Source organism: Mobula birostris, chromosome 25 (genome assembly GCF_030028105.1).
Source record: "Mobula birostris isolate sMobBir1 chromosome 25, sMobBir1.hap1, whole genome shotgun sequence".
Lineage (NCBI taxonomy): Eukaryota > Metazoa > Chordata > Chondrichthyes > Myliobatiformes > Myliobatidae > Mobula > Mobula birostris.
In genome coordinates, this window is record NC_092394.1 from 37,118,405 (window position 1) to 37,142,553 (window position 24,149).

A 24,149-nucleotide genomic window follows, 5' to 3' on the forward strand; every position below is an offset into this window, starting at 1 on the left:
GATGGTGCATGATACAGCTCCATTTCTTCTGTTTTTATGAAAACCAGAAGTCAGAGAACATACTGTGTTTCAATGCATTTTGTCTGTAAACTACAACTGTCCATTAGCTGGTTGCACGTAATCAAAAGCTGCAGTGAACCCGAGGAAAGGGGCTGAGATTTCATTCATTGTAACATGAACAAAAGCAAGCAGAGAATAAATAAGATACGATGCTTTAGTACAATTAATCCAGGTTAAAAAGCGACCTTTCACATGGATTAGCAACTGATGAGTGGATTTATGATATCTGATACTTAATTTGCACCGGCAAAGCAGAATAACGCCAAGCTCATGCATGGAAACCAACCCAATCCTGTTACAGTAGCTGGTGTTTGCTAAGCTCCATGAGATGTTAGAGCTCAGAAACCTAATCAGACTGCACAACTCAGAAGCGTAAATACAGCCATGGCATAAGTCAAACTTGCGCAGAGTCGGTAATAGTATCTGAAACTCAAGTAAGTAAGAGTGGCGTAAAATACAAGAGATCACACAAGGTTTCCTTTTGCAATAATAGCTTGGTCTGATCTTATTGGTACAATAAGAGACTGGGATATCTATTAACATGATGCACTTGGAAATATGTTTTAAAATGGCTTCATCAGGCAAGGTTAAGTTGGGTATTGCAAATCTTTCATCAACTATCCTTCCCCAATCCGTGCAGAATCCTGTTATTCCCTGGTGTCCAATTTTCCTTCTCAATATCCATGCCTTCCTTTCCCAAAAAAATGCAGAAACAATGGGAACCCCAATGGAAGCTCATTCAAATTTAGAGAACAGTATCTCAAGCTGCAGTTCCTGAGCATTTAAATGATTGAAAATGACTCCTGAGCAAGATAGTACTTGTGGAGCTGTTCACCTCTCAATCTTCTTCCTTCCTGTGGGCTCTGCACTGACTTAGCACATCAATTTTGGCACTGATTCTGATTTTCAGAGATGGCAAGCGAGCTGAAATATTACGTGCTGCCTGCTGAGGTTTGATGTGTTGGGGGACATCAGCTGGCCAGATTAGGGTCATGCAAGATTTTTGGAAAGAAAAGATAATTATCAATTCAAAGGTGGAGTCATGTGTCATAAAGATACAACAGAGAAGTAGGCCCTTTATCTCAATGTGCCTATACAGCCTATCAAGTATCTGTCTACTGCATACTAATCCTACTTACTAGGTGAAGTTTGGGTATGGAGTTCATGAAATGTCTAGCTCCATGTGAAAACAAATCCAGCTCCATGTGACAGAAGCAGTGACTCTAACAACGTGCTTCATTGTTAGATGGCAACCATTGGGCTAAATCCACTAAAGCTATGAAATCCAAAACCAAATTCAATAGCATCATTAAAATGAGGGTGCAGAAATGTATTTTATTAAATTGATATGGATAACTGTATCAAACCAATTCTTATTGACATGAGTTACAGTGTTGATGATGACCCCTCCAACCCTGGAATGTTGGAGCATTAGAGATAGGTTTCCTTTGAGTGCCTCGTTATCCATATGAGCTGAATTCTTTGTAAAAAGAAAGCATCAGGAGCTTGATTTCCCTGATGATGGATTCTAGAGAATTCTTATTCCCAAGGTGTTCTGTTGGGTAGGTAGGAGGCAGGGATGGTCCTGAGAGGGAGGAGATGGTCCTGGCCACCCATGACTTTTTATTTCTTTCAGCTCTTTGGATGTTGGTTTTGAAAGATATCTACGTATCAAGGAAATTCCAAGGAGGCATTTAAAGAAACCAGTGATCTCAGGTCGCTGTGCCCTTCTGTGAGAATTATACTCTGGAGGATCCAACTCTGAGGCTTACAAATGCAGTGAGCATTCCTCTGTCAGACCAAGCAGCAGACATTTCTGCAGTAGACCTGAATCAGGTCACCTTCGGCCCTTGTTGCTGCACGACCCTGAGTCTCTCTCTCCCCAAGATCAAGGGAAGGTGGACAAGGAGTAATGCCCACCCCTTGCCATCTGCAGGGTCAGGGAGGACCATCTTAAAATGGCCGTACAATAATTAGCTCTACTTTGTACTTAATTTAATCGCAGCCAGAATCCAGTTACAACCAACATGAGCACAACAGTGAACTCCAACCCGAATCTCAGGATCTGAGCAACGGTTCAGGCCGAGCCCTGTATTAGAGTGTGTTCCTTACCTTCCCTTATCATTCTCCAGGGTACGAAGAAGGCTTGGTGGAGAGGCAGACTTGGGAACTGTGGGTGATCCTGGAAGTTTTCATCAAGACGAAACAGAAACGGCTGAACAGTAAGGTGCCCAAAACGGAGTGCTGATGAGAAAATGTTGGCGATACTGGGATTGACAGACTCATCGTAGCCTTTGTATTCTGGGAGATATCTTGCTGTTGCTTCTGGTCCAAGTACCCAGGGAACATAGTCTCAGTGATTAATAATCTGCAATAAAAACTGTCATTCACTGCGGTTTCATTAAAAAAAACAGCAAATTCAATGAAAATCATCACACTCTCTCTTTTGAAAAATACCTTCCCTTTTCACTTCACATCCAATGTAATTCTTTCCTGCAAGCATGGTCCACAATGGTATTAATCTTTGAATAAAAACATTTTACCAATTGATTCTGCCTATTCTTTATTTTTTGAGATAACCATGGGGAATAAAGAACACTTGTCTGGAATAATTCTGCTGATTACTTTTACCCTTTTTTGTCTGTCACCTTTGGAAAGAACCATTGTCTAAGTCACCCTTTGATAAAATAGACTTAACTTTATCCTGTGACACTTTTGTAGTCCTTTCTGCATTATTTTTTTCTGTGATCAGGTGACTATAATTCACATTAATCAGTACCTGATGTACAGTCTAGAGACACTGATGGGCAAGAGGTCAAGACCAAGAAATGACCAGCCCCGAAACGTTGACTGATCATTTCCACGGATGCTGTCCGACCTGCAGAGTTCCTCCAGCGTGTTGTGAGTGTTGCTTTGACCCCAGCATCTGCAGAGTGTTTTGTGTTTGTTATTTGACTGTCAAGGCTTAAACACGAAGTAGGATTGGAAACACATGTCAGCCAGATATAGGAATGATGACAGTGGCCCACCTGAAAGATTGCATTTTCAATCCCAAAAATATGGTATGATTGCTAAGCTTTGGAACTTCAATTTTATTTGTTGTGCTGAGATTTAAATGTTATTCTGTCAGTAATACAGCCAGTACTTTACTAGTGATATTTTTTCTGTACCTGCTGAAAAGCTCCTAAGATTTTTCTTGTTTCATGATATATCCTATCACCATTCCAATGCTGGTTCATAGTCTTCAGCTCTCTTGCGATGCGATTGTGCTCCTGCAGAAACATTGTGTGGAAAGACAACAGTCCCAGTTGTTCATTCACACGTACATCACCTGGGATGGACATGGGAAGGTTATCAAGTGTTATTAGTGTGGTTTGGTTGGGTCTGAATTGACTGCAAAATACAATGGTTATTCTCAATATGATTACAACATTACTTTTTATCTATCTAAAAGGATACGTTGTTATTTCTCCATTGAAATGAATGAAAGAATAAGGATTGATGAGGTTGTATGAGAGCTGTCATAGATTTAATAGCCCAAATGGCCACCTATGTTCTAAGGAAATGTGGGAATGGAAAGAAGAACTAATTCACAAGGGTTTCTACTCTAGGTGCATCTTTAAATTAGAGGTGGAAGAACTGGGCATTGTGCCTTTTATTGAATGAACAAAGAAATCAGTGAGTCAAATTATTACACGCTTCCATTTAGCTCCCTTTTGGTTGGAACCTTTAGAAGTGTTCCCAGCAATGGGCTTCTTCAGTGCATCTAAAGCAGAAATATTGAATTGTTTTGGACCAATCCCTAAGCTCATCAACAACTAGATAGAGATTTCTCTAGGAAGATTCCAGTGCTCCTTTATGGTTGTACCCAAAACAACTGAAAATCATCCTAGACACTAGAACTAGACACTAGAATACTACAGCACAGTACAGGCCCTTTGGCCCTTGATGTTGTGCCATCCATATATATTCCTTAAAAAAAAGTACTAAACCCACACTACCCCATAACCCTCTATTTTTCTTTCATCCATGTGCCTGTCCAAAAGGCTCTTAAATACCCCTAATGTTTTCGCCTCCACCACCATCCCTAGCAAGTCATTCCAGGCACCCACAACCCTCCGTGTAAAAAAAATTTACCCCTGATGTCTCCCCTAAACTTTCCTCCCTTAAATTTGTACATATGCCCTCTGGTGTTTGTTATTCGTGCCCTGGGAAACAGGTAGTGGCTATCCACACTATCTATGCCTCTCATAATCTTGTAGACCTCTATCAAGTCCCCTCTCATCCTTCTACGCTCCAAAGAGAAAAGTCCCAGCTCTGCTAACCTTGCATCATAAGACTTGTTTTCCAATCCAGGCAACATCCTGGTAAATCTCCTCTGCACCCTCTCCATAGCTTCGACATCCTTCCTATAATGAGGTGACCAGAGCTGAACACAATACTCTAAGTGTGGTCTCACCAGAGATTTGTAGAGTTGCAACATGACCTCTCTACTCTTGAACTCAATCCCCCTATTAATAAAGCCTAGCATCCCATAGGCCTTCTTAACTATCCTATCAACCTGTGCAGTGTCCTTGAGGGATATATGGATTTGAACCCCAAGGTCCCTTTGTTCATCTACACTCTTAAGTAACCGACCATTAACCCTGTATTCAGCCTTCTGGTTTGCCCTTCCAAAATGCATCACCTCACACTTATCCGGATTGAACTCCATCTGCCACTTTGCTGCCCAACTCTGCATCCTGTCTATATCCTCTTGCAACCTTCGACAACCCACAGCTCCATCCACAACTTCTCCAATCTTCATGTCCTCCGCAAACTTACTCACCCATCCTTCCGCCTCTTCATCCAGGTCATTTATAAAAATCACAAAGAGCAGGGTCCCAGGACAGGTCCTTGTGGCACTCCACTAGTCACCGACCTCCAGGCAGAATACTTTCCTTCCACTACTACCCTCTGCTTTCTTCCTGTAAGCCAATTTTTTATCCAAACATCCAAGGTTCCACTGATCCCATGCCTCATGACTTTCTGGATGAGTCTCTCGTGGGGGACCTTGTCAAATGCCTTGCTAAAATCCATGTAGACCACATCTACCACCACACCCTCATCAATTTCTTTTGTTACCTCTTCAAAAAACTCAATTAGGCTCGTGAGGCACAACCTTCCCTTCACAAAGCCATGTTGACTATCCTTGAGTAGACTGTACTTCTCCAAATGCTCGTAGATCCTATCCTTAAGAATCCTTTCCAGTAGTTTGCAGACCACTGATGTAAGACTCACCGGTCTATAGTTCCCAGGATTCTCCCTATTACCTTTTTCAAACAAGGGAACTACATTTGCCATTCTCCAATCCTCCGGCACCTCCCCTGCAGCCAAAGAGGATTCAAAGATCATAGCTACTGCTCCAGTTGTACATCCCTGGGGAGGGAAAAGAGGAAGCTGTTGAGGAATTGTATCACAGGCTGCAGAGGTCAAGGGGGTTAGGATAGATAGATTATCTGTGTCACATTCCCATCAAATATCAGTGATTTTGTTCACAGATGCCTGGTCACTACGCAAGAGGTAAAAACACATGGGGACAGAATGAAGTGCAGAATTTTGAAGAAGATAATTATGAATCAAGGAGGCCAGAACACTTTAAAGGACATTGAAGAGTTTGCAAGGACTGAGCGAACAAGTGTTGATTTAGTATGGAAGGATAGTGATGATGATAGCTTTCAAGGAGCAGCAGCCAGGGAAAAAAAAGTCCTTTAAAAATATCTAATTTTTGCATTGGGGAGATTGAGTTAATGGGAACAGGATCAGAGGTTTAGGACATAGGTTTGAAAGACATGAATATAGAGTGAGAGGGAGAAAGAATATACTTAGGGAATAAACTGGGTTCTAGTTTGGAAACTATACCAAGAGTAGTCCATTGGGTTTGGAAAAGGAGGGAATGTAGCAGTTTATTCTTGATTTTGGAGCACAGACAAAGCAGTCATATAATAGGATGGGCGTTCTAAGAGCGAGCCTGGCAGCTAAAAATATACCATATAACCATATAACAATTACAGCACGGAAACAGGCCATCTCGGCCCTTCTAGTCCGTGCTGAACTCTTACTCTCACCTAGTCCCACCGACCTGCACTCAGCCCATAACCCTCCATTCCTCTCCTGTCTGTATATCCATCCAATTTAACTTTAAATGACATCGAACCTGCCTCAACCACTTCTGCTGGAAGCTCATTCCACAACATACATGAGAAACTATTAGATACTGAGGAATTTACGAGACTATGGCCAAGAAATTGGCTCAGCATGTTTTGTTGCCGTTAACAATATGCCAGGTAGTATGGTGTTATGGACTTACAGCAAGTTCCAGAATTGGTGTACACCTAGCCTTTCACTTTAGCGCCTGTTTTAAGCTCGTCAGTCTACCGCTGAGACAATTTCACGTAAAACATTTCCATCTAAATTCCTTGTTTCAGGGCACAAAGAAAAGAAAATCTGTGGATGCTGGAAATCCGAGCAACACGGACAAAATACTGGAGGAACTCAGCAAGCCAGGCAGCATTTATGAAAAAAGTACAGTCGATGTTTCAGGCTGAAACCCTTCCGTAGTCCTGCTGAAGGGTTTCAGCCCAAAACATCACCTGTACTTTTTTCCATAGATGCTGCCCAGCCTACTGAGTTCCTCCAGCACTTTGTGTGTGTTCCTTGTTTCAGGAAGGAGCTTTATTAGTAAAATGAAAAGTGATTTGTGCAGAAGTGTTCCACAGAGCTGATACTCACCAGCAATAAAACATAGAGTATTTTCCGGGCCATTGTCACAGCCTTCTCCAATGCTGCCACAGGAGTTATTTAAAATGGTGCTAAATGGCAGATATTCTCGTCCATTGTCAGAGAACTCCTGGTTCACAGCCATCAGACCTCGCTCATTGGTTTGATTTCTGAGGCTGTTGGCCAGACAGTCGGTACTGCCGTAGAGTTCATTCATGTCCAGGAAACTAGTAATAGAGTTAATCTGCTGACGAGTGTGTGGATCTCTAGGTTTCGTGCCTTGATTACCGCTACCACAGGCAGGAGCCGATCGGAAGAAGGGCATGCATTCTCTGTCACTTCCTCTTCTGGTGTCATTAGGAGGTATCTGTAAGTGTGGGTTCAAAGCTCTATTAGGGACGATTAAATTCAAATGGCTTTACTAAATCTAATGAGAGGAAGGCTTTCCAGTTTAATGCTTAAAAGAATAAAGTCTTTATCTAGGTAGATTTAACACTATTTAGGATTAGAATGTAGAGAATAATAATTGGAAAAATCTTTGTCAACAGTTAGTGAACAACAAGAAAAAGAATCAGCAATTATATTTTTATGGGCACCAAACTTGCAAAAGGCATCAAGATAGCTTATTGTATGCTGGAGTTGCACTTCCTGCCATGTTACTAGGAAGAATATGATCAACTTTTAGCTTCCCGTTGAAGTCGTGGATATATATAATTCCTCCTTCATTTTGATGTGTCTAAAACTGAGAACTATCACCCCAAATGCAGAATGGGATTACCTCTATCAGAAGGGCAGCGAAAGTAGGTTGTCCACCTACTTTTCAAAAGCAGCTTGGGATGGGCAATTAATGCTGGCTGTATCTGTAGTGGCCACATCCAAAAAATATTAAAATATAAATAATTCAATATGGGGTGTCCACACATAAAATAGGTGTTGGATCTTCTCCAGATTCAAATCATGGGTTCTTGGCGTGTCTTAAGGTAGCCCATGCTAACTTATCTTAGGAAATCAAAATGAACAGCAGCCAATCAAAAGGCATTAAAAGACACTAGCAATTAAGTCATAAACCATAGAAGTAAGGTGTTAAAATCTGTTCATCTAAATGTATAGCCAAGAGGAAAAGGCTGGGATGAATTCTCTAAGCAATCCCTGATTTTCCCATGAAGTACTGCTGACTTCTGCAGCTCCATGTTCATGAATCTTGTTCTAATTGAAGTTCATAATGTGAATTCAGACAAATGTGGCTGATTCACTGCTAATGTTCTGTGAAACAGGAGTATAGAAATATTCTGAAAGTCAATCAACATGAAAACAAGCCTTCTGCTCCATCATTTCTACATCAGCCGTTGGACACCTATGTTATACTGATCTTAATTTTCCTCTTGTTTCCACCATCTTCCCTCCCTCCTCAATTCACTTGCCACCTGTGCTAGGAAAAATTGAGAGTAACCAATTAACCCACTGATCAGCACTGGTATGTGGGACGAAAACCAAGGGAAGCTCTATTTGGTCACAGGATTGATGTGTAAACTGCTCAAAGGCATCACCCAAGGTCAGGATTGAACCTGGCTTTTGATAGCAGTGAGGCAGCAACACTAACCCCTGCACCAGGGTGATGCTCCCCACCCCCCACAGAGCACACCAATTTTACTGGCTGAAGAAGCATGTTCCTGATTGTGTAATTTGTGCACTTCCTGAAAGTTAGATCAAGTCCTTTAACTGTATAACAAGCAGTTATGCAGGGTTCCTGGACATGACCCGTCCTCTCAGTTGCAATAAAATGAATGGCTGACTTTATTCAAGCAATTTTTTCAAAGGGATTAAGGTCTTGTGGTCACTGTGGATCCTGAACACCTCCTGGAGATCGAAAGTTTGTTTCCTCAAATGCTGAGGGAATTGATTCTATCATATACAGCAGAACATCGGATCCTCAAGCTCCCACATCAAACTAATGTTCCACCAACACCTTCTCAAAGTGTGAAAACAAACATTGACGAATTTCTAGCTCAAAGTACCATGAAAAGTTTCTAAATTAACACTCTCTCCCTTATTCAGAAGAGGGAATTTTCAGACTAATCACTCTCATGCCTGGAGGAACAAATCCTCAATAAGCCCTTAAATAATGTAGGGCTTTTCTATACATGGCATTTAGATACAGTACTGTGCAAATCTGGCAGGAGCAAAGGATGTTGGAAATTATGAGGGTAGAGCACAACGGGGGAGGTGTCGGAAAGGAGGCAGAGAAGGAGTGCCAGGGTGGAGGAGTGGAATGGATGCAGACACACCCAGACCTGAGATATCAGGAACAATAATTTGATTCCAAGCAATTGGTTAATTGATCATTACAGAATGTCTCTCTGTGCTTCCCACTTTTTGTGGCAGCTGTACAGCGCAATACATAAAATTACTACAGTACTCTGAAAAAGTCTTAGGCACCCTAGCGCGAGCGCTCTCTCTCTCTCTCTCTCTCTCTCTCTCTATATATATATATATGTGTGTGAGTGTCTGTGTGTGCCTAAGACTTTTGCTCAATATGTATATTGTTGGTTTAGGATTTCATTTGTACTGTTCCGGCTTAGCATCAAACATAACTTCAGAATAATACAGAATGCAGATCTCACCTTAATTGGAAAACAGGGATCTCTCTGAATGCAAGTGCTTTCACAGTCAATGCCACCATCGAATGTTTCGATACTGCCAGCCAGAGGGCTTAAACTCATATCGTGATCGATCCACTGACCCCACTGCATAAACAAATTACTTAACTCTGTATCCGAGGTTACCTCCATATTGAGAATTCTCAAGATTGTGTTAGATACCTGTTGAACCTGAAGCAGATATGAAATTTATTCATTACGTGAAACCAGGCCAGGCTGTGGAGTGATAGCATTACGATGCACACAGCAGGCAGTTCAACCTGCCATGTTGATGCTGAATATAAAGTACCAATCTGTACAATTAAATTTATCAGTTCTTTACCAGAGCAAATGCCTTGGCAATTCATGCGTGTTTTCTGAAGCTTCTTCAATGTTCTGAGAGTAGTTTTCTCTACGATCATCTCAAGCAGTATGTTCCAGATTGCAGCCACTCTCTTTGTGAAAACAACCTCCCTCAGATGCCCCCCAACTTCTGACTCCTTCCCTTAAATATATGCCCTCTGCCCTAGGGAAACATTTCATACTATCCACCTTCTCCATCTCATAATTTTGTATTCTAAGCCCTTTATATTGCACAAAATCTTACTGATCAGTTATTTTTTTTAGATTTTATCCCACTTGTTCACACTCAAAGATGAAGTGCATTAAAGTGACCCATTAAGAGGTTGAAATTTTTTTGTACTTCTCCATCTTGTAAATTCCATCAAAAAGTACTATTTCAGCTATGTACTAAATGAGTGCCAATATATGCAGTAGTAATTTTGTATTGCATATGAGCTATTTTGATATTGGGTTGGCCTGGTGCAAAGATAACCTGTAATGGTAAACAATGGAAACAGAAAAGAGAGTTTCACCCTCTTTGACTGGTTGAATTATCTTCATGCACCTATCCCTAGAATGACAGGTATCACTGATGTCCTCAATATCAGTGAGTCTGATATGTCACTGCTAACTCTGCGAATAGTTACCAAAGGTACAGGAAATCCAGAATGTAATCTGTTTGGAGTCCAGCCCAGTAGAAGTGAAATCCCATCCTCATAGCGAGCGGGAAGCCATCGGGCAAGTGCTGTGTTGGAGGCTCCCCAGTGAGGATTCTTCCTGGAAATTAAGAAAGCTGAAGATGATTTCTTCTCTCTCAATGCATCTAACCAAAAAGCAATCCTTTCACGTGGTAGTTCCATAATCCTATACTCCCAGTCTGAGAGGAACTTTGAATATTGAGCACACAAACTATAATAGGTTTCAACTTATTAAAACTTTATAACTCGCAGATGTAAGTTAACTGGACTCATTTTCACTTTGGGTTTGGCTTTACTGCCCATCTGACTTGTCTTTACTTTGACCTCAATGAACGGGAGATCCAACTAGTTGTAAAGTAGGAGCCTGACATATAACCAGCTAGTTTTCTTCTGAGGACGGGGTTGAGTTCACGATGAATAAATATGTGTATCAGTATAGAGTTAAAATTGTTTAATCAATGAGAGTTAAAAACTGACATGGGACAGGTAGCCGTTTTGTCTCACCTGTTGTTGCATACAGAGGTGAAGGTCCTGAACTGATTTGACCAGCAGTCATTAGCACAGACAGGGGTCAGGAGTATAGTTTCACACCCTGTGCTTTGTGCAACATTATCCATGTCACATTGTGTTAGCATATCTGTAACATATATCAGCCACAGTTAGCAAAAGATTCAGATGCCTACAGTCCTGTTAAATACCTCATTTTCATCCAACAGAAACATTAACTCCGTTTCTCTCTACACAATTTATCCCCGGTCTGTTAAATATATACAGCACTTTCTGTTTTTTCCTTTCATCACTCACCTATAGTTTGCAGCAGTCAATTACTCTACCAACCAGCACATTTTGAGAGGACCAAGAGGAAACATGAAAACTCCACACAGAACAGAAACTGATGTCAGAATCTGAATCTGGGCTATAGTACCGGTAAGAGACCTGCATTTCCTACTGCACGGCACTGAACTATTGATAGTAATAATATGTTGTTAAGCTGTCTATGGTTGGAGTAACAGAGTTAATGTTTCAGCTCAAACATTAACTCTGTTTCTCTCTCCGCAGGTGCGTCCTGGCCTGCTGAGAATATCATGTCAACTGCACATGATAGAAATGTTTTTAATTAGTTTATGTTAACCATGTCGCTTGGTCCTGGTGATGAAGCAGGGTAGTTGCTCTCCATACTGCCCTGCTGCAGGTCTGGCTTTGTGCTGCTGCATTGCCTTCCTTTGAGTGGCAGTAGCTGTAGTGGTAGTTAATAGCATTGTTCCTAAGCCGTTCAGTTAGCCACCGGTAGCTGGATCAATCCAAGCTCTACTCAGCCGCTCCTATTAAGTGTCTAAAATAAGGTCTTAAACAGGCAGATGGAATAGAAATATGGTGATAACAAAACCTTTCATTCTGAAGGACAGAAAGAACTGATGCACAGCTCTGAAAGGTGGCAAAAACTCAAACTTTCAGCAAAGTGTTTAAGTAGCCAATCTGAGTTCAATGCAGGAAATGTTGGTTTGCAGCATTCAATCACCAGCACTGTCCAGGCACGTTGGCTCATTTCCCTCACCAACAAAACCAGCTGGCCTCTGCCTGTGCCATCACTTTCCACTAGCACTTTGATAAATGCAACTTTCCTTCAGATGACTCTGGACTTTCGGACATTAGCACCAACAAATAAAAATCCGAGAAAAGGCTCATTGGCTTTGAAACAAGGACGGTGGGTTAATGGAAGCATCGTTCTTCAACTAACCTGATACATTGAGAGCACAGTTATGAGTTTTGTGAACATCCTGTTGGATCATTTGCAGTGTAGTTTCCATGTACTCTGCTGCTTTCACTGCAGTCCTGGTCTGGGCCAAAGGTTGCTTGAAGAAGCGCAATAATTCAGCTGGAGTCAAGGTTTTCTGGCGCAGGTGCTCTTCTTGCCTGGAAGTACAAAGGCCAAAATATTTGGAAGTTATGAGCCTGGTCAGAAATTTAACTTGAAGAAGTCAACCCAGGAATCAGGGAAACCATATCACAATAAACAGGGATTCATATTTAGACGTTCAACAATGTAGCAGGGAGCAACATGAACACTAATACAGAGCTGGTTAGAAGGAATATTATTTGCCAATATAAAAGTTGCTGCCTGGCCTGCTGCGTTCTCCAGCAAATTTTATGTGTGTTGCTTGAAATTCCAGCATCTGCAGATTTCCTCGTGTTTGCGTTATTTGCCAATAATTGGTTTTTAATTAGAAAGTGACATTCTTACTGCAAAATTGCTAGGCAATGACCATATCCAAGCACACCAAATGTATATCTTTGAAATGTTATATAGTGACATCACCAAGTCCAACACCATCAACATCCTAGTGGTTATCATCGACAATAAATGCAACTGAATGAACTACATAAATATTGTCTGTAGAGGGAACTTTCAGAGCCTGGGTATCCTAGAAAAAGTGATTAACCTTCTGACACTCGAAGGCCTTTCCACCATCTCTAAGTCACAAGAACTTGGTGGTATATTCTCTTCTTGCCAGAACTGGTGGAGATCCAACTATACTCAAGAAGTGTGACATCTTCCAGCGCACCTGATCGGCACCAGTCTAAAGTTGCATTCCTCTCAGCAATGGTGGACAGCGATAGCAAATGCACTGCAGTTACTCTTCCAGGCTGCTCCAACATCACCTCCCAAAACACACAACCTCTACCACCATGAAGGACAAGGGACCACAAGTGAACAGTACACCACCACCTACAGTTTCTCTTCAAAGTCACACACTGACCTGACTTGCGAATATATTACCATTAGGTCTAAATCTTGGAACTCACTCTCTCTCAGAGCATTGTGGAAGCAGCTATACCAGAAGGACTGTAGCAGTTCTGGAAGGTGATGCTCAGTCACCTTTCCAAGAACAGTTAGGTTGTACGTTAAGCTATGTTCATACCTGCAAAGGGAACAAAATAAAATGCATGTGCAGAAGGGGCAGTTGAACATGCCTTTGTTGAAAGTTTGCTCCCTGCTGTTTCAGAAGGAAGGTTCCTTTTGAACATTAGTAACTTCAGGAGGAAGAAGCCGAAGGTCAATGAACCAGTTCTCATTCGGGGTCCAGAGGTGGAGAGGGTCAGTAACTTTAATTTCATTTCATAGGGTCTGTCTTGGGACCAGCACTCAAATTCATTGCAAAGAAGGCACAGCAGTGCCTCTATTTTCTTAGAAGTTGTGGACGTTTGGCATGTCATCTAAAACTTCAACAAACTTCTATAGATACACAGCGGAGAGTATCCTGACAGGTTGCACCACGGCCTGGTGTGGTCTAAGAACAGAAAAGCCTACAAAAAATCATGGCTAAGCCCAGTTCGATCACAGGCAAAGCCTTCCCCACAACTGAGCTCATCTTTAAAGAGAGCTCAAATAGGAAAGCAGCATCCATCATCAAGGGCCCCCATCACCTAGGCCATGTTCTGTTCTTGCTGTTGTCATCGGGAAGGATGTACAGGAACCTTAGGTCACATACCACCAGGTTCAGGAACAGTTATTGCTGTTCACCCATCAGCTCTGAACCAGAGAGGATAACTTCACTCACCCACAAAACTGAATTGATTTCACAACCTATGGATTCAACAGCTTATGTTCTTAGTATTATTTATTATTTAATTTACTATTATTTGTTCTTTGGTATTTGCACAGTTTACTTTCTTTTGCATATTGGTTGTTAGCCATTGTGTGTAGTTTTTCATTGATTTTATGATAATTTCGAGGCATGTACTTCAAGGACAACACAAAAGCACAGCAAGAATCAGCGTGACAAATTGAATGCAAAACTTAATTGCTAAAATACTTCCCAAGACTTCTGTAATATATGTGCTGGGCTCACTCCCTGTGAAAGGCCCTATGAACCAGAGAAACTGGTTAGAATGGTTACACAGGGCTTTTGACAACATTCCACATGCTGAGAGTCTGGGAGCACGCCAGTACAAAGAACAGACTCCCAGTGGCATGCGACCAGACAGATTGAATAACCCAACAATTATTGGATGAAGTACTACTTAGCCATAGTAAGCACTGCTGAGATTTGAACTCAGGATCTCCTGTTTACTAGACAGACACTTTAACCAACTAAGCCACAGTGCTGGCTTAAGAAACTTTAAGAAATGGTTCCTTATGGTTGTGATACATAGCCAGTATTAAATGTTCCCAATGGTGTGCATCTCAACCAGTGTCTGACAACCAAGTCCAACTCCTGGCCTTCACATGTATTTAGCTACTAAACCCAGTGGAACCATTTCTACTGATGGGAGAAGGGGAAAGAGCAGGTTACCAACACCTTAGAACAGTCACTTTGAGTAGATAGGGTTTGTTTGGGCAGTTGGCAGCTCATCTAGAAGGAAAACTCTGATCTCAAACCTCCTCTGCCTTGCAGCTATATCCACTCATAGGGAAGGCTTTGGGAACAAATTCCAAGGAAAAATTTTGATCCTAGTCCTTAAAGCAGTCCAATGTAGAGCTCAATGCTGACTGTCAGCTCCTGCAATGCCACTGCTACCAAATTGTATCGGTCTCTACCATTCTTTTGGATTCATCAACTGCATGGAGAGGGGGACCCTGCTACATTAGATTATGATTAGATTAGATTAGATTAGATTATGAGGACACGCAGTTCTCTTTTATTGTCAATTAGTAATGCATGCATTAAGAAATGATACAATGTTTTTTCAGAATGATATCACGAAAACACATGACAAACTGACTTAAAAACTAACAAAAACCACATAATTATAACATATAGTTACAACAGTGCAAAGCAATACCGTAATTTGATAAGAACAGACCATGGCATGGTAAAATCTCAAAGTCTCTCGAAAATCCCATCACCTCACACAGACGGTAAACCTCCAGCGCCGCCAACTTGCCGACGCAGCATCCTGGAAGCATCCGACCACAGCCGACTCCGAGTCCATCCGAAAACTCTGAGCCTCCGACCACCTCTCCGACACCGAGCACCAAGCACCATCTCTGCCAAGCACTTCGACCCTGGCCCTAGCAACAAGCAATGGGCAAAGCCGAGGACTTGGGGCCTTCGTCTCCGGAGATTCTTGATCGCACAGTAGCAGCGGCAGCGAAGCAGGCATTTCAGAAGTTACTCCAGGTGTTCCTCCATACTCTCACGGCCGTCTCCATCAAATCCAGATTGCGCATGGCCCCCCTAGTTACACATAAGATATTCATTCGGAATGCCACGCGCGCTGCATCGCGCCGCCATCTTCTCCTCCCTCCTATTATTACAGCTTGCTCTCCATACTACTGCCCTGGCTTGTGAATCACATAGACAGTTTGGGTGCAACATTCATGGTCAACCTTGACCAATGGAGGGCCTCAAGACATGGTGATATATGTGCATGTTTATAGTAAACTTACTTCAAACTTTTTTGAACTTTGACAAGAAATAAAAGTAATCAACATGCAGAGAGCAGTCAGTGGAGTATGTGCTGTTGTGAATGAGGTACAATGTGCTTTTGGTAGTATTGGCATTATTTTATGGAAGGCATACCTTTGACTGTTGCAGGAACAGAAAGAGATTTCTTCTGCAGGGTGGCACAGTGGAAGTTCCAAGCAGTGCTGCAGACATGCAATTTCAATAATCTGGTTTCGATACTGACAGCTGCTGCTGGCTGAGTGGTATTTGCATACTCTCCCTTTGATCCCAGGAGTTTTCCAAATGCTCCAGATTCTTCCCACATCCCACATCCCAAAATACTTGCTCGTTAGTTAGTTAGCTATTAAATTATCCCCTGTGTTGGTGGCTGGTGGAGGAATCAGGTTGGTGTTAATGAATATATATGATATGATGCAGGGAGATGTGAGGGAGTGGACTGATGTAATTGCTCTGAGACCTGGCATATACTTGAAGATCTAAATGACCCCTTTTATCATGATAGATATGGGTTGCTTAAAGGAGAGAACATGGAGACACAATGCAGGATAGGATACCCTTCTGGAAAAACTTGCCTGGAATTTCTGTGCTGCTCTAATTATGAAAGGGACATCCTATTTGAAATGGTTTCTATAACAACAGCAGGGTAGCTCATTTTTATAACTTGAGAAGAACTCTGCAGAGAGTCAACCTGCTTAAGGCAGCCGGGCCAGAGAACATTCCAGGCTGAGTACTCAGGGAATGTGCATTCCAGCTCACTGATATCTTCAACACTTCACTCATCCAGGCTGTTGTCCCCACATGCTTCTAGTCAGCAACCATCATCCCTATATCAAATAACTCTACACCTTCAAAACTAAATGACCACTGCCTGTGGAACTGAGGCCAATTATCATGAAAGCTTTGAAAGGATGGCATGGTGCATGTCAAAAACTCCAATCCTACAACATTGGACACTCAGCAATAAGCTTATTGACAGAACCTCTCTACAACATTTGCCATAGCATCTGTCATGAACCTGGCACAGCTAGAAAACAAGGACTTAAGTCAGAATGCTGCTCCTGGTTTTCTGCTTGGGATTCCACACTATTGTCTCACAGACCTTGGGGAACAAACTCCTACACCACAGTGGTCTAAATATACCACTGTGTAACTGAGTATTGGACTTTCTAACAGACCTCAGATAGTCAGGATGCTCAGTCCTCATCATCCTCAAAATGGATGCCCTCCCTCTTCCAGGGCTGCATGCTGAACCTATTGCTGCATATTCTGCTCACACATGACTGCACGGCCAAATACCTGAGTAATCACATTGTCAAGTTCGCCGATGACTCGGCAGAGGTGGAGCTCTTCACCAACAACAATGAGATGGCCTACAGAGAGCAGGTGGAAGATCTCAAGGCCTGGTGTCAAGCAAATAACCTCTTTTTCAATGTCAACAAGGCAAAGGAGATGGTTAATGGCTTGAGGAGAACGCGCACTGCTCACACGCCTTCTTACATTGCTGGCATAGCAGTGGAAACTACAAGCAGTTCCAAATTTCGGGGAGTGCACATCTTGCACAACCTCCCATGTTCGCAGATCACATTCTAAACAATCAGGAAAATTTAACCAATGCCTCTATTTTCTGAGGGGGCTGAAAGAGCTGGACTATGCACATCTCTACTCATCTGATTCTACAGATGTACAGTACAGAGCATCCTGACAAACTGCATCACTGCTTGGTATGGAAAGTGCACTGTGACAGAGAGGATAGCTCTACAACAGATAGCTAAAACTGCCCAATGCATCACCAGCACTAACCTACCCACCATCAAGGACGTATATACAGAAAGGTGCTGAACTAGGACCAGTTACATCATGAAGTATCCCTCCCATCCTGCTCATGGATTGTTTGCCTCACTCCCATTAGGGAGGAGGCTATGTAACACCCACCCAGGGACACCAGACTCAAAAACAGACTGATCAACACTAACCCACCCCTCCACATTCCCCACCACTACTATGTTATCATTTCCTGTCAGTCGCCTTATGCACAGACACTCCTGTGCTTAGTGTCATTTTATGGACATACAGTTAACCTATGTGTATAAGCTGTCATGGCACCCATGCTGAGCTTGTCAGTTTTATCAATTTTGCCTGCACTTTCCTCCCCTTCCTTGATCTCTCTTTCTCCATCTTTGAAGACAAACTATCAACTGACATATTTTATAAGCCTACTGATTCCCACACTTATCTCGACGATACCTCTTCCCATCCTACCTTGGATGTGGCTTTCCATTCCAGGACATCAGAGATGACCTCCTTCTTTAAAGAACGGGGTTTCCCTCTCTCCACTATTAATGCTGCCCTCACCTCCATCTCCTACATTTCCCATACATCTACACTCACCACATCTTCTCACCACCTTAGCAATGATAGAGTTCCTCTTGTCCTTACCTACCACTCCATCAGCTTCCACATTCAGCACATTATCCTCCACAACCTCCACCATCTCCAAAGGGATCCTACCGCTAAAAATATCTTTACCTTCCCCTCCTCTTTCCACAGGGATCGCTTCTCTTGTCCAATTGTCCCACCCCACTAATATCCCTCCTGCCACTTAACCCTTCAAGTGACCTAACTACTAACCTCCCCATACACCTCCTCTCTCACCTCCATTCAGGGCCCCAGGCAGTCCCTCCAGGTGAGGCAACACTTTACCTGTGAATCTGCTGGTGTCATCCATTTGTCCAGTGCTCCCGATGTGGCCTCCTCTACAGTGGTAATGCCCGTTGTAAATTGGGGGACTGCTTCACTGAGCACCATCCATCACAAGCGAGACTTCCCAGTGGCCAAACATTTTAATTCCCATTCCCATTCCAATGTGTCAGTCCATGGCCTCCTCTTGTGCCAAGATGAGGCCACCCTCAGGGTGGAGGAGCAACATCTTATATTCGGTCTGGGTCACCTTTACCCTAATGGCAGGAAATCGATTTCTCCTTCAGGTAAATAAATGCCCCCCCACCCCACCTCCATTCTGCTCTCTGACCTTTTATCTCTCCTCGCTTGCCCATTACTTCCCCTGGGTCCCCACCTCCTATTCTTTCTCCTATAATCCATTCTCCTCTCCTATCAGATTCCTTCCTCTCCAGCCCTTGACCTTTCCCATGCCTGGCTTCATCTATCACCTTTCAACTAGCCTCCTCTCTTCTACCAGCTTTTTATTCTGGCATCTTCCCCTTTCTTTGTCAGTCCTGAAGAAACATAGACTATCTATTCATTTCCATAGATTCTGCCTGACCTACTGAGTTCCTCCACTATTTTGTGTGTGTTGCTTTGGACTCCAGTATAAGCTATCTTATGTATTTATATTGTGTTTTTTTTATTATTGTATTCTTTATCTTACTGTGTTTTTTCCGCTGCATTGGATCTGGAGTAACAATTATTTCATTCTCCTTTACATTTATGTACTGGAAATTACATTAAACAAGATTGAATCTTGAACAAAGACTTCTAACATTATGCTTGCAAAATCAATTTATGCTACATCAGCTCTGCTGCTGCTGGATGCAATGGACACTGGAATTGCCTGATCATCTCCAAGCTGACTCGGAAGAGTGGTGTTACAAAATGTCATTACAAATATTTACAGGGCAGAGATGTTACAGAGGGTAGGTGGAGTGAATATAATGGGGCAGAAACTTCCTAGATTCTCTTCATGCAGTAGAATGTAGATTGAGAAACTGGTGTGGTCAACATGCCTGATTTAGGGTCATAGAAAGATACAGCATAGAAACAGGCCCTTCATCCTATCAAGTCCATTCTAACTTTCAAACACCTATTTACTCCAATCCTACATTAATTTAGTTTTTACTCTGCCCACATTCTCATCAGCTTTAATCAGATTCTACCATTCACCTTTACATCATGGGCAATTTACAGTAGTTAGTTAACCCAAACCACCATGTTTAAGAACAACTACTTGTCTTTAACTACTCGATTCTTGAACCAACCCGTGCAACCATCATTACGACTTCAGTAAAGCAACACTTACAACCTTGAACTGCCACAGAATGCTTTTGTTCTAATTGCGTTTTTCCTTCCAAAAATGATGTTTAATTTATGTTCTTGCAATCGTTGTGTAACTGATACTGTGTTCTTGTGATGCTGCTGCAAGTAAGATCTTTTTTTGCACCCACGCATACATGCACCTGTGTCTGTGGCAATAAACTTGACTTTAACCTTTACCAACCTTCACATCTTTAGGATATGGGAAGGAAGCAGTGAATCTGGAGAAAACCCACACAGTTGCAGGATGAACATACAGACAGCATCAGAAATCAGGAATGAAGTGTGATTTCTGCCACTGTGAGGCAATGGTTCTAGCAGCTACAAAACTCTGTCACTCATCATTTGTGGTACTGGGCAGCATAGCAATGCAGTTAGTACTTCTTTCTACTCAGTTAGGAATGGTGCAGACAGCACCTGACCTTCATAGAAACATCTTTAAAGCACTCAAGCCTTTTTCAACTTATATTTCCTTTTTTTTTCTTCCTCTAATTTGAGGCTCTCAGCTCAATGATATTTTCTGAGATCTCAAAATTGTGGCAATTCTTACATGTAAGTTTAAAATGTTCATCATTTAAGAGCGGGATTCAAACCTATTGAAAGGTGAAAGGCCTCAACAGAGTGGATGTGGAGATGATGTTTCATATGGTGAAAGAGTCTAGGACCAGAGGTCTCGGAATAGAGGAGAATCCTTTTTAGAATGAAGATGAAGAGGAATTCTTTAGCCAGACAGCAGCAAATCTGTGGAGTTCGTTGCCACAGGCAGCTGCAGAGGCCAAGCCCTTATGTATATTTAAGGCAGAGGTTGATAGATTTTTGATTGGTCAGGGCATGAAGAGATACAGGGAGAAGGCAGGAGATTGAGGCTAAGAGGGCAAATGGAACAGCCATAATGAAATGGCGGAGCAGACTAGATGGGCCAAATGGCCTAATTCTGATCATATATCTTATGGTCTCATGGATGTTCTGTTGGGACCCAAAATACTTGCCGTCTTATAGGAATAAATAATGAGTAATAGTACATTATTACCTTAGTTTCTATTGATCGTCCCTAAATTTGGGATGCTGAGAGTAATTACATTTTCTTCACTGTAAGATTAGCAATCACTCCTGGAAGCCACCAATTTGGATGGTATCAGATCACATAATGCAAGGAAGCACAATGAAGATCATAGTTTCTGCAGATCATCCACTTATCATTGTCAATACAAGGTGTAGAACTTTAACATGTAACCACACCAAATATTCACATGAACAAAACCAAAACAGGAACAGTTCTCATTTTGAATATGACAAAGTTTAGTTTATACTAATTCATTCCTGAGCCCTATATTGTTACAAGACGCTCCCAAACATGCCAGTTTCCAAGATTTAAACGGCTCCAACTTTCTGGACCACAGATAACTGGTGCAGCCTCCTTAAGGGCTTAGGACGTTCCCATTAATTGATAATCACGTTTTGGGTGCCAAGAATTGAGTATTTACGGAACACCTGATCATAGGCTCAGTGCTCAGTCCTAAGCCTACTAGTAATATCATCTAGTGTTTGTTTTGTGAGTAGATCCAATTTGATACTATGTCTCGAAACTTGCTTCGGATACCCCAGAATCTGGGTCCAAACCATTCTCATCAAGGACTCTCATTACATATATAGGAAGCTAGCCAAGTACTGTCACTGAGTACCCACCGGTTTCTGGTCTTAGTAAATGCATTGTCCACCATTTTAATGGCTTTCTGTAGAGCTCCTTGCAAGAATGGTCTGCCTTAGCATTTTGTAATATCTGCAATAAAAAAGACAACAGCTCTGAGCTGCACAACCTCACAAAGGCTAAGTGGCCAATAGGCTTCAATAGTAACTTATGCTGAGATGAGTAATGCATATGGAATGAACTTACATAGTTGGACATTAAGAGATGCAAGGAATTAATTGAATAAATTATAACATAGTAGAGAAGGATGAGCTGCTTTTATGCCTATAAATCATTTTTATCACCTTTTTGAGTGATATTAGAAAATGAGACAGCACAATTGAGGGGCAAGTGTCACCTCCCAGGGATACAGAAGTATATTGGACATCTCAATCCGGCAAGAAAAAGTTAAAACAAAATTTCACTGCATCTATAACTGTTAATCTCAGCTTCATGAACTTTCTCAAAATACTGATGCAACCTGAGATTCAGCAACTACTACTTAGAAAATGTACAGTTATACATAAGAGACATGCAGCTTGATGATATTTCAGCACGTGTATTTTACAACAGCTAGTAACATGAGGAAATGAATTGAAGCAGCAGAGATGTGGGTTTTGAGGAGGATGCAAAGATTATCATGGATGAAATGAACATCTAACAAGGATGTCCTGAACAGAGCAAACACAAAAAGAGAAATAATGTATGAGATCATGAAAAGACAATGTAACTTCATTGGACATGTGATTAGGAAAGAGGAGTTAGAATGCACGGTAATTATGGGAAAGATTGAAGGGAAGAAAGCAAGAGGAAAATAAAGACAAATGATGATGGAGGCAGCAGCCAGAGAACTGGAAATGAATACCAATGAATTGATCCACTTGAACCAAAACAGGAGTGTGTGGGCCATGGCAGTCAAAGCTCAAACTAGGCACGGCATGTGATGATGATGATTTTACATCCCTCATCCTTTCCACTTGCTTCTTTGTAATATTTAAGCCATGAACACACTTAAGGGGACCTTCAAGAGGACTGCAAACTTATCATTGGGTTTGGAGACTTGCCTACCTCAATAACCCAGAGAGCTAAGTTGGCTGGAGTCAGGGTGCTATGCTTTGGCTCTTGGTAGGGTCACCCATGCCAAACAGGTCAAAGGGTAGATGCCAGACTACATTTGGTCCACTGCTCCTCCAGATTCAGGGGTTCAACTCAATGTTAACACTCCTAACTAGTGAAACAAAATTGTTACAGAAACAGCAATGAATCCTTCTACATCTGAGTGTGATAGTATTCCTAAGTCTCCACCCGGAACTTGCATGATTGACAGTAATGAAAACCGAGAAGAAGCAACTGGCATGACAAAGGAAGCCCCAAACACCACCAGAACTGGAGAACCTTTATTATCATTTTCGAGTTGGTAAAACTAGAACTAATGGGTACTAGATGACTTTGTACTAGGGGCTCAAAGATTTATAATGTACACTATTGGTTGCTAACACTATGATAATGAGTGAGGCAACTAGCTGTGAGGAAGATTTGTGTCTTCGAAGAGATAGAGACAGGTCATGTAAATGGGAAAGAGAAGTTAGCAAATGGGGTATTATGTGGAGAAAAGTGAAATTATCCATTAAGACCACATTAGGAGCAGAATTAGGCCATTCAGCCCATCGGGTCTGCTCTGCTATTCCATCACAGCTGATTTGGTAGAAAGAAAAATAAAGCAGAATTTTTGATTGAATAGGGAGAGCTCAAAATATTGCAGTACTGGTGGATCCAGATGCCCTTGTTTATCAAACACCGTTAACATGTACATACAAGTAGTTGGAAAGGTGAATACATTTTGGTCTTTACTGCAAAGAAGATGGAATATAAAGTAAGAAATCTTGCCACTTAACACAGGTGGGTACAAATGCACATGATCTACTGTATTTACAAATTCCGTCTCTTAAAATAAGAAGGGGTATTTGTGCATTGCAGATTGTTGAGAAGTGGATAATTGAGAAGGAGATATGGCCGAATATATAGGGATAGAATATGTGGGCCTTTGACGAAATGAGAAATGATCTTATTGAACTAAATAACATTTGGATGGGGATTGATTGGTTAGATGAGGGAGATAATTACTTTCATAGGAGAATATAGATCTATGGAATAGCATTTCACAATAGGGGCCCAAGGAACTGATGCAAAGAAGAAAGAATTTCTTATCCCAGAGCTGTGGTTCCCTGAAAATCTTTACCCTGAGGACACTGAATTGTCAAATATGTTATCTGCCGAAGTAGTGAGACCTTGGTCCACTGTGATGTCAGGATGTAATGGAAACACAGAATGAAGTGGAATGGTGACTATGATTGAATCATAATCGTATTAAGGGCCACATTGCCCATTCTTGCTCATTTTCATATGTCTTTACCCTGAATGGGTGCCTAGTAAACTTCCATGTGGAATTGGTGTGTTCTACTCTGCTTTTATTTACCACAGCAGTGCCCAACAGAAAATTTCAAACAAC

The 24,149-nt window shown here is 41.8% G+C and overlaps 1 protein-coding gene and 1 non-coding gene across 2 annotated transcripts in view; both read right to left on the reverse strand.

Moving 5' to 3' along the window:
* The window catches only part of LOC140187861 (eosinophil peroxidase-like), a 41,703-nt gene extending 19,999 nt beyond the window's left edge, over window positions 1-21,704 (reverse strand). The window contains 8 exon segments of the mRNA XM_072243655.1: window positions 2,173-2,428; window positions 3,231-3,391; window positions 6,832-7,186; window positions 9,441-9,647; window positions 10,445-10,574; window positions 11,000-11,132; window positions 12,234-12,409; window positions 21,640-21,704. Of these exon segments, the coding sequence (XP_072099756.1) occupies window positions 2,173-2,428; window positions 3,231-3,391; window positions 6,832-7,186; window positions 9,441-9,647; window positions 10,445-10,574; window positions 11,000-11,132; window positions 12,234-12,409; window positions 21,640-21,674 (1,453 nt within the window). The 5' untranslated portion in view covers window positions 21,675-21,704.
* trnat-agu (transfer RNA threonine (anticodon AGU)) lies at window positions 14,530-14,603 on the reverse strand. Its single transcript has one exon. It is a non-coding gene; the product is annotated as a tRNA-Thr (tRNA).
* Window positions 21,705-24,149: the final 2,445 nt, after the last annotated feature.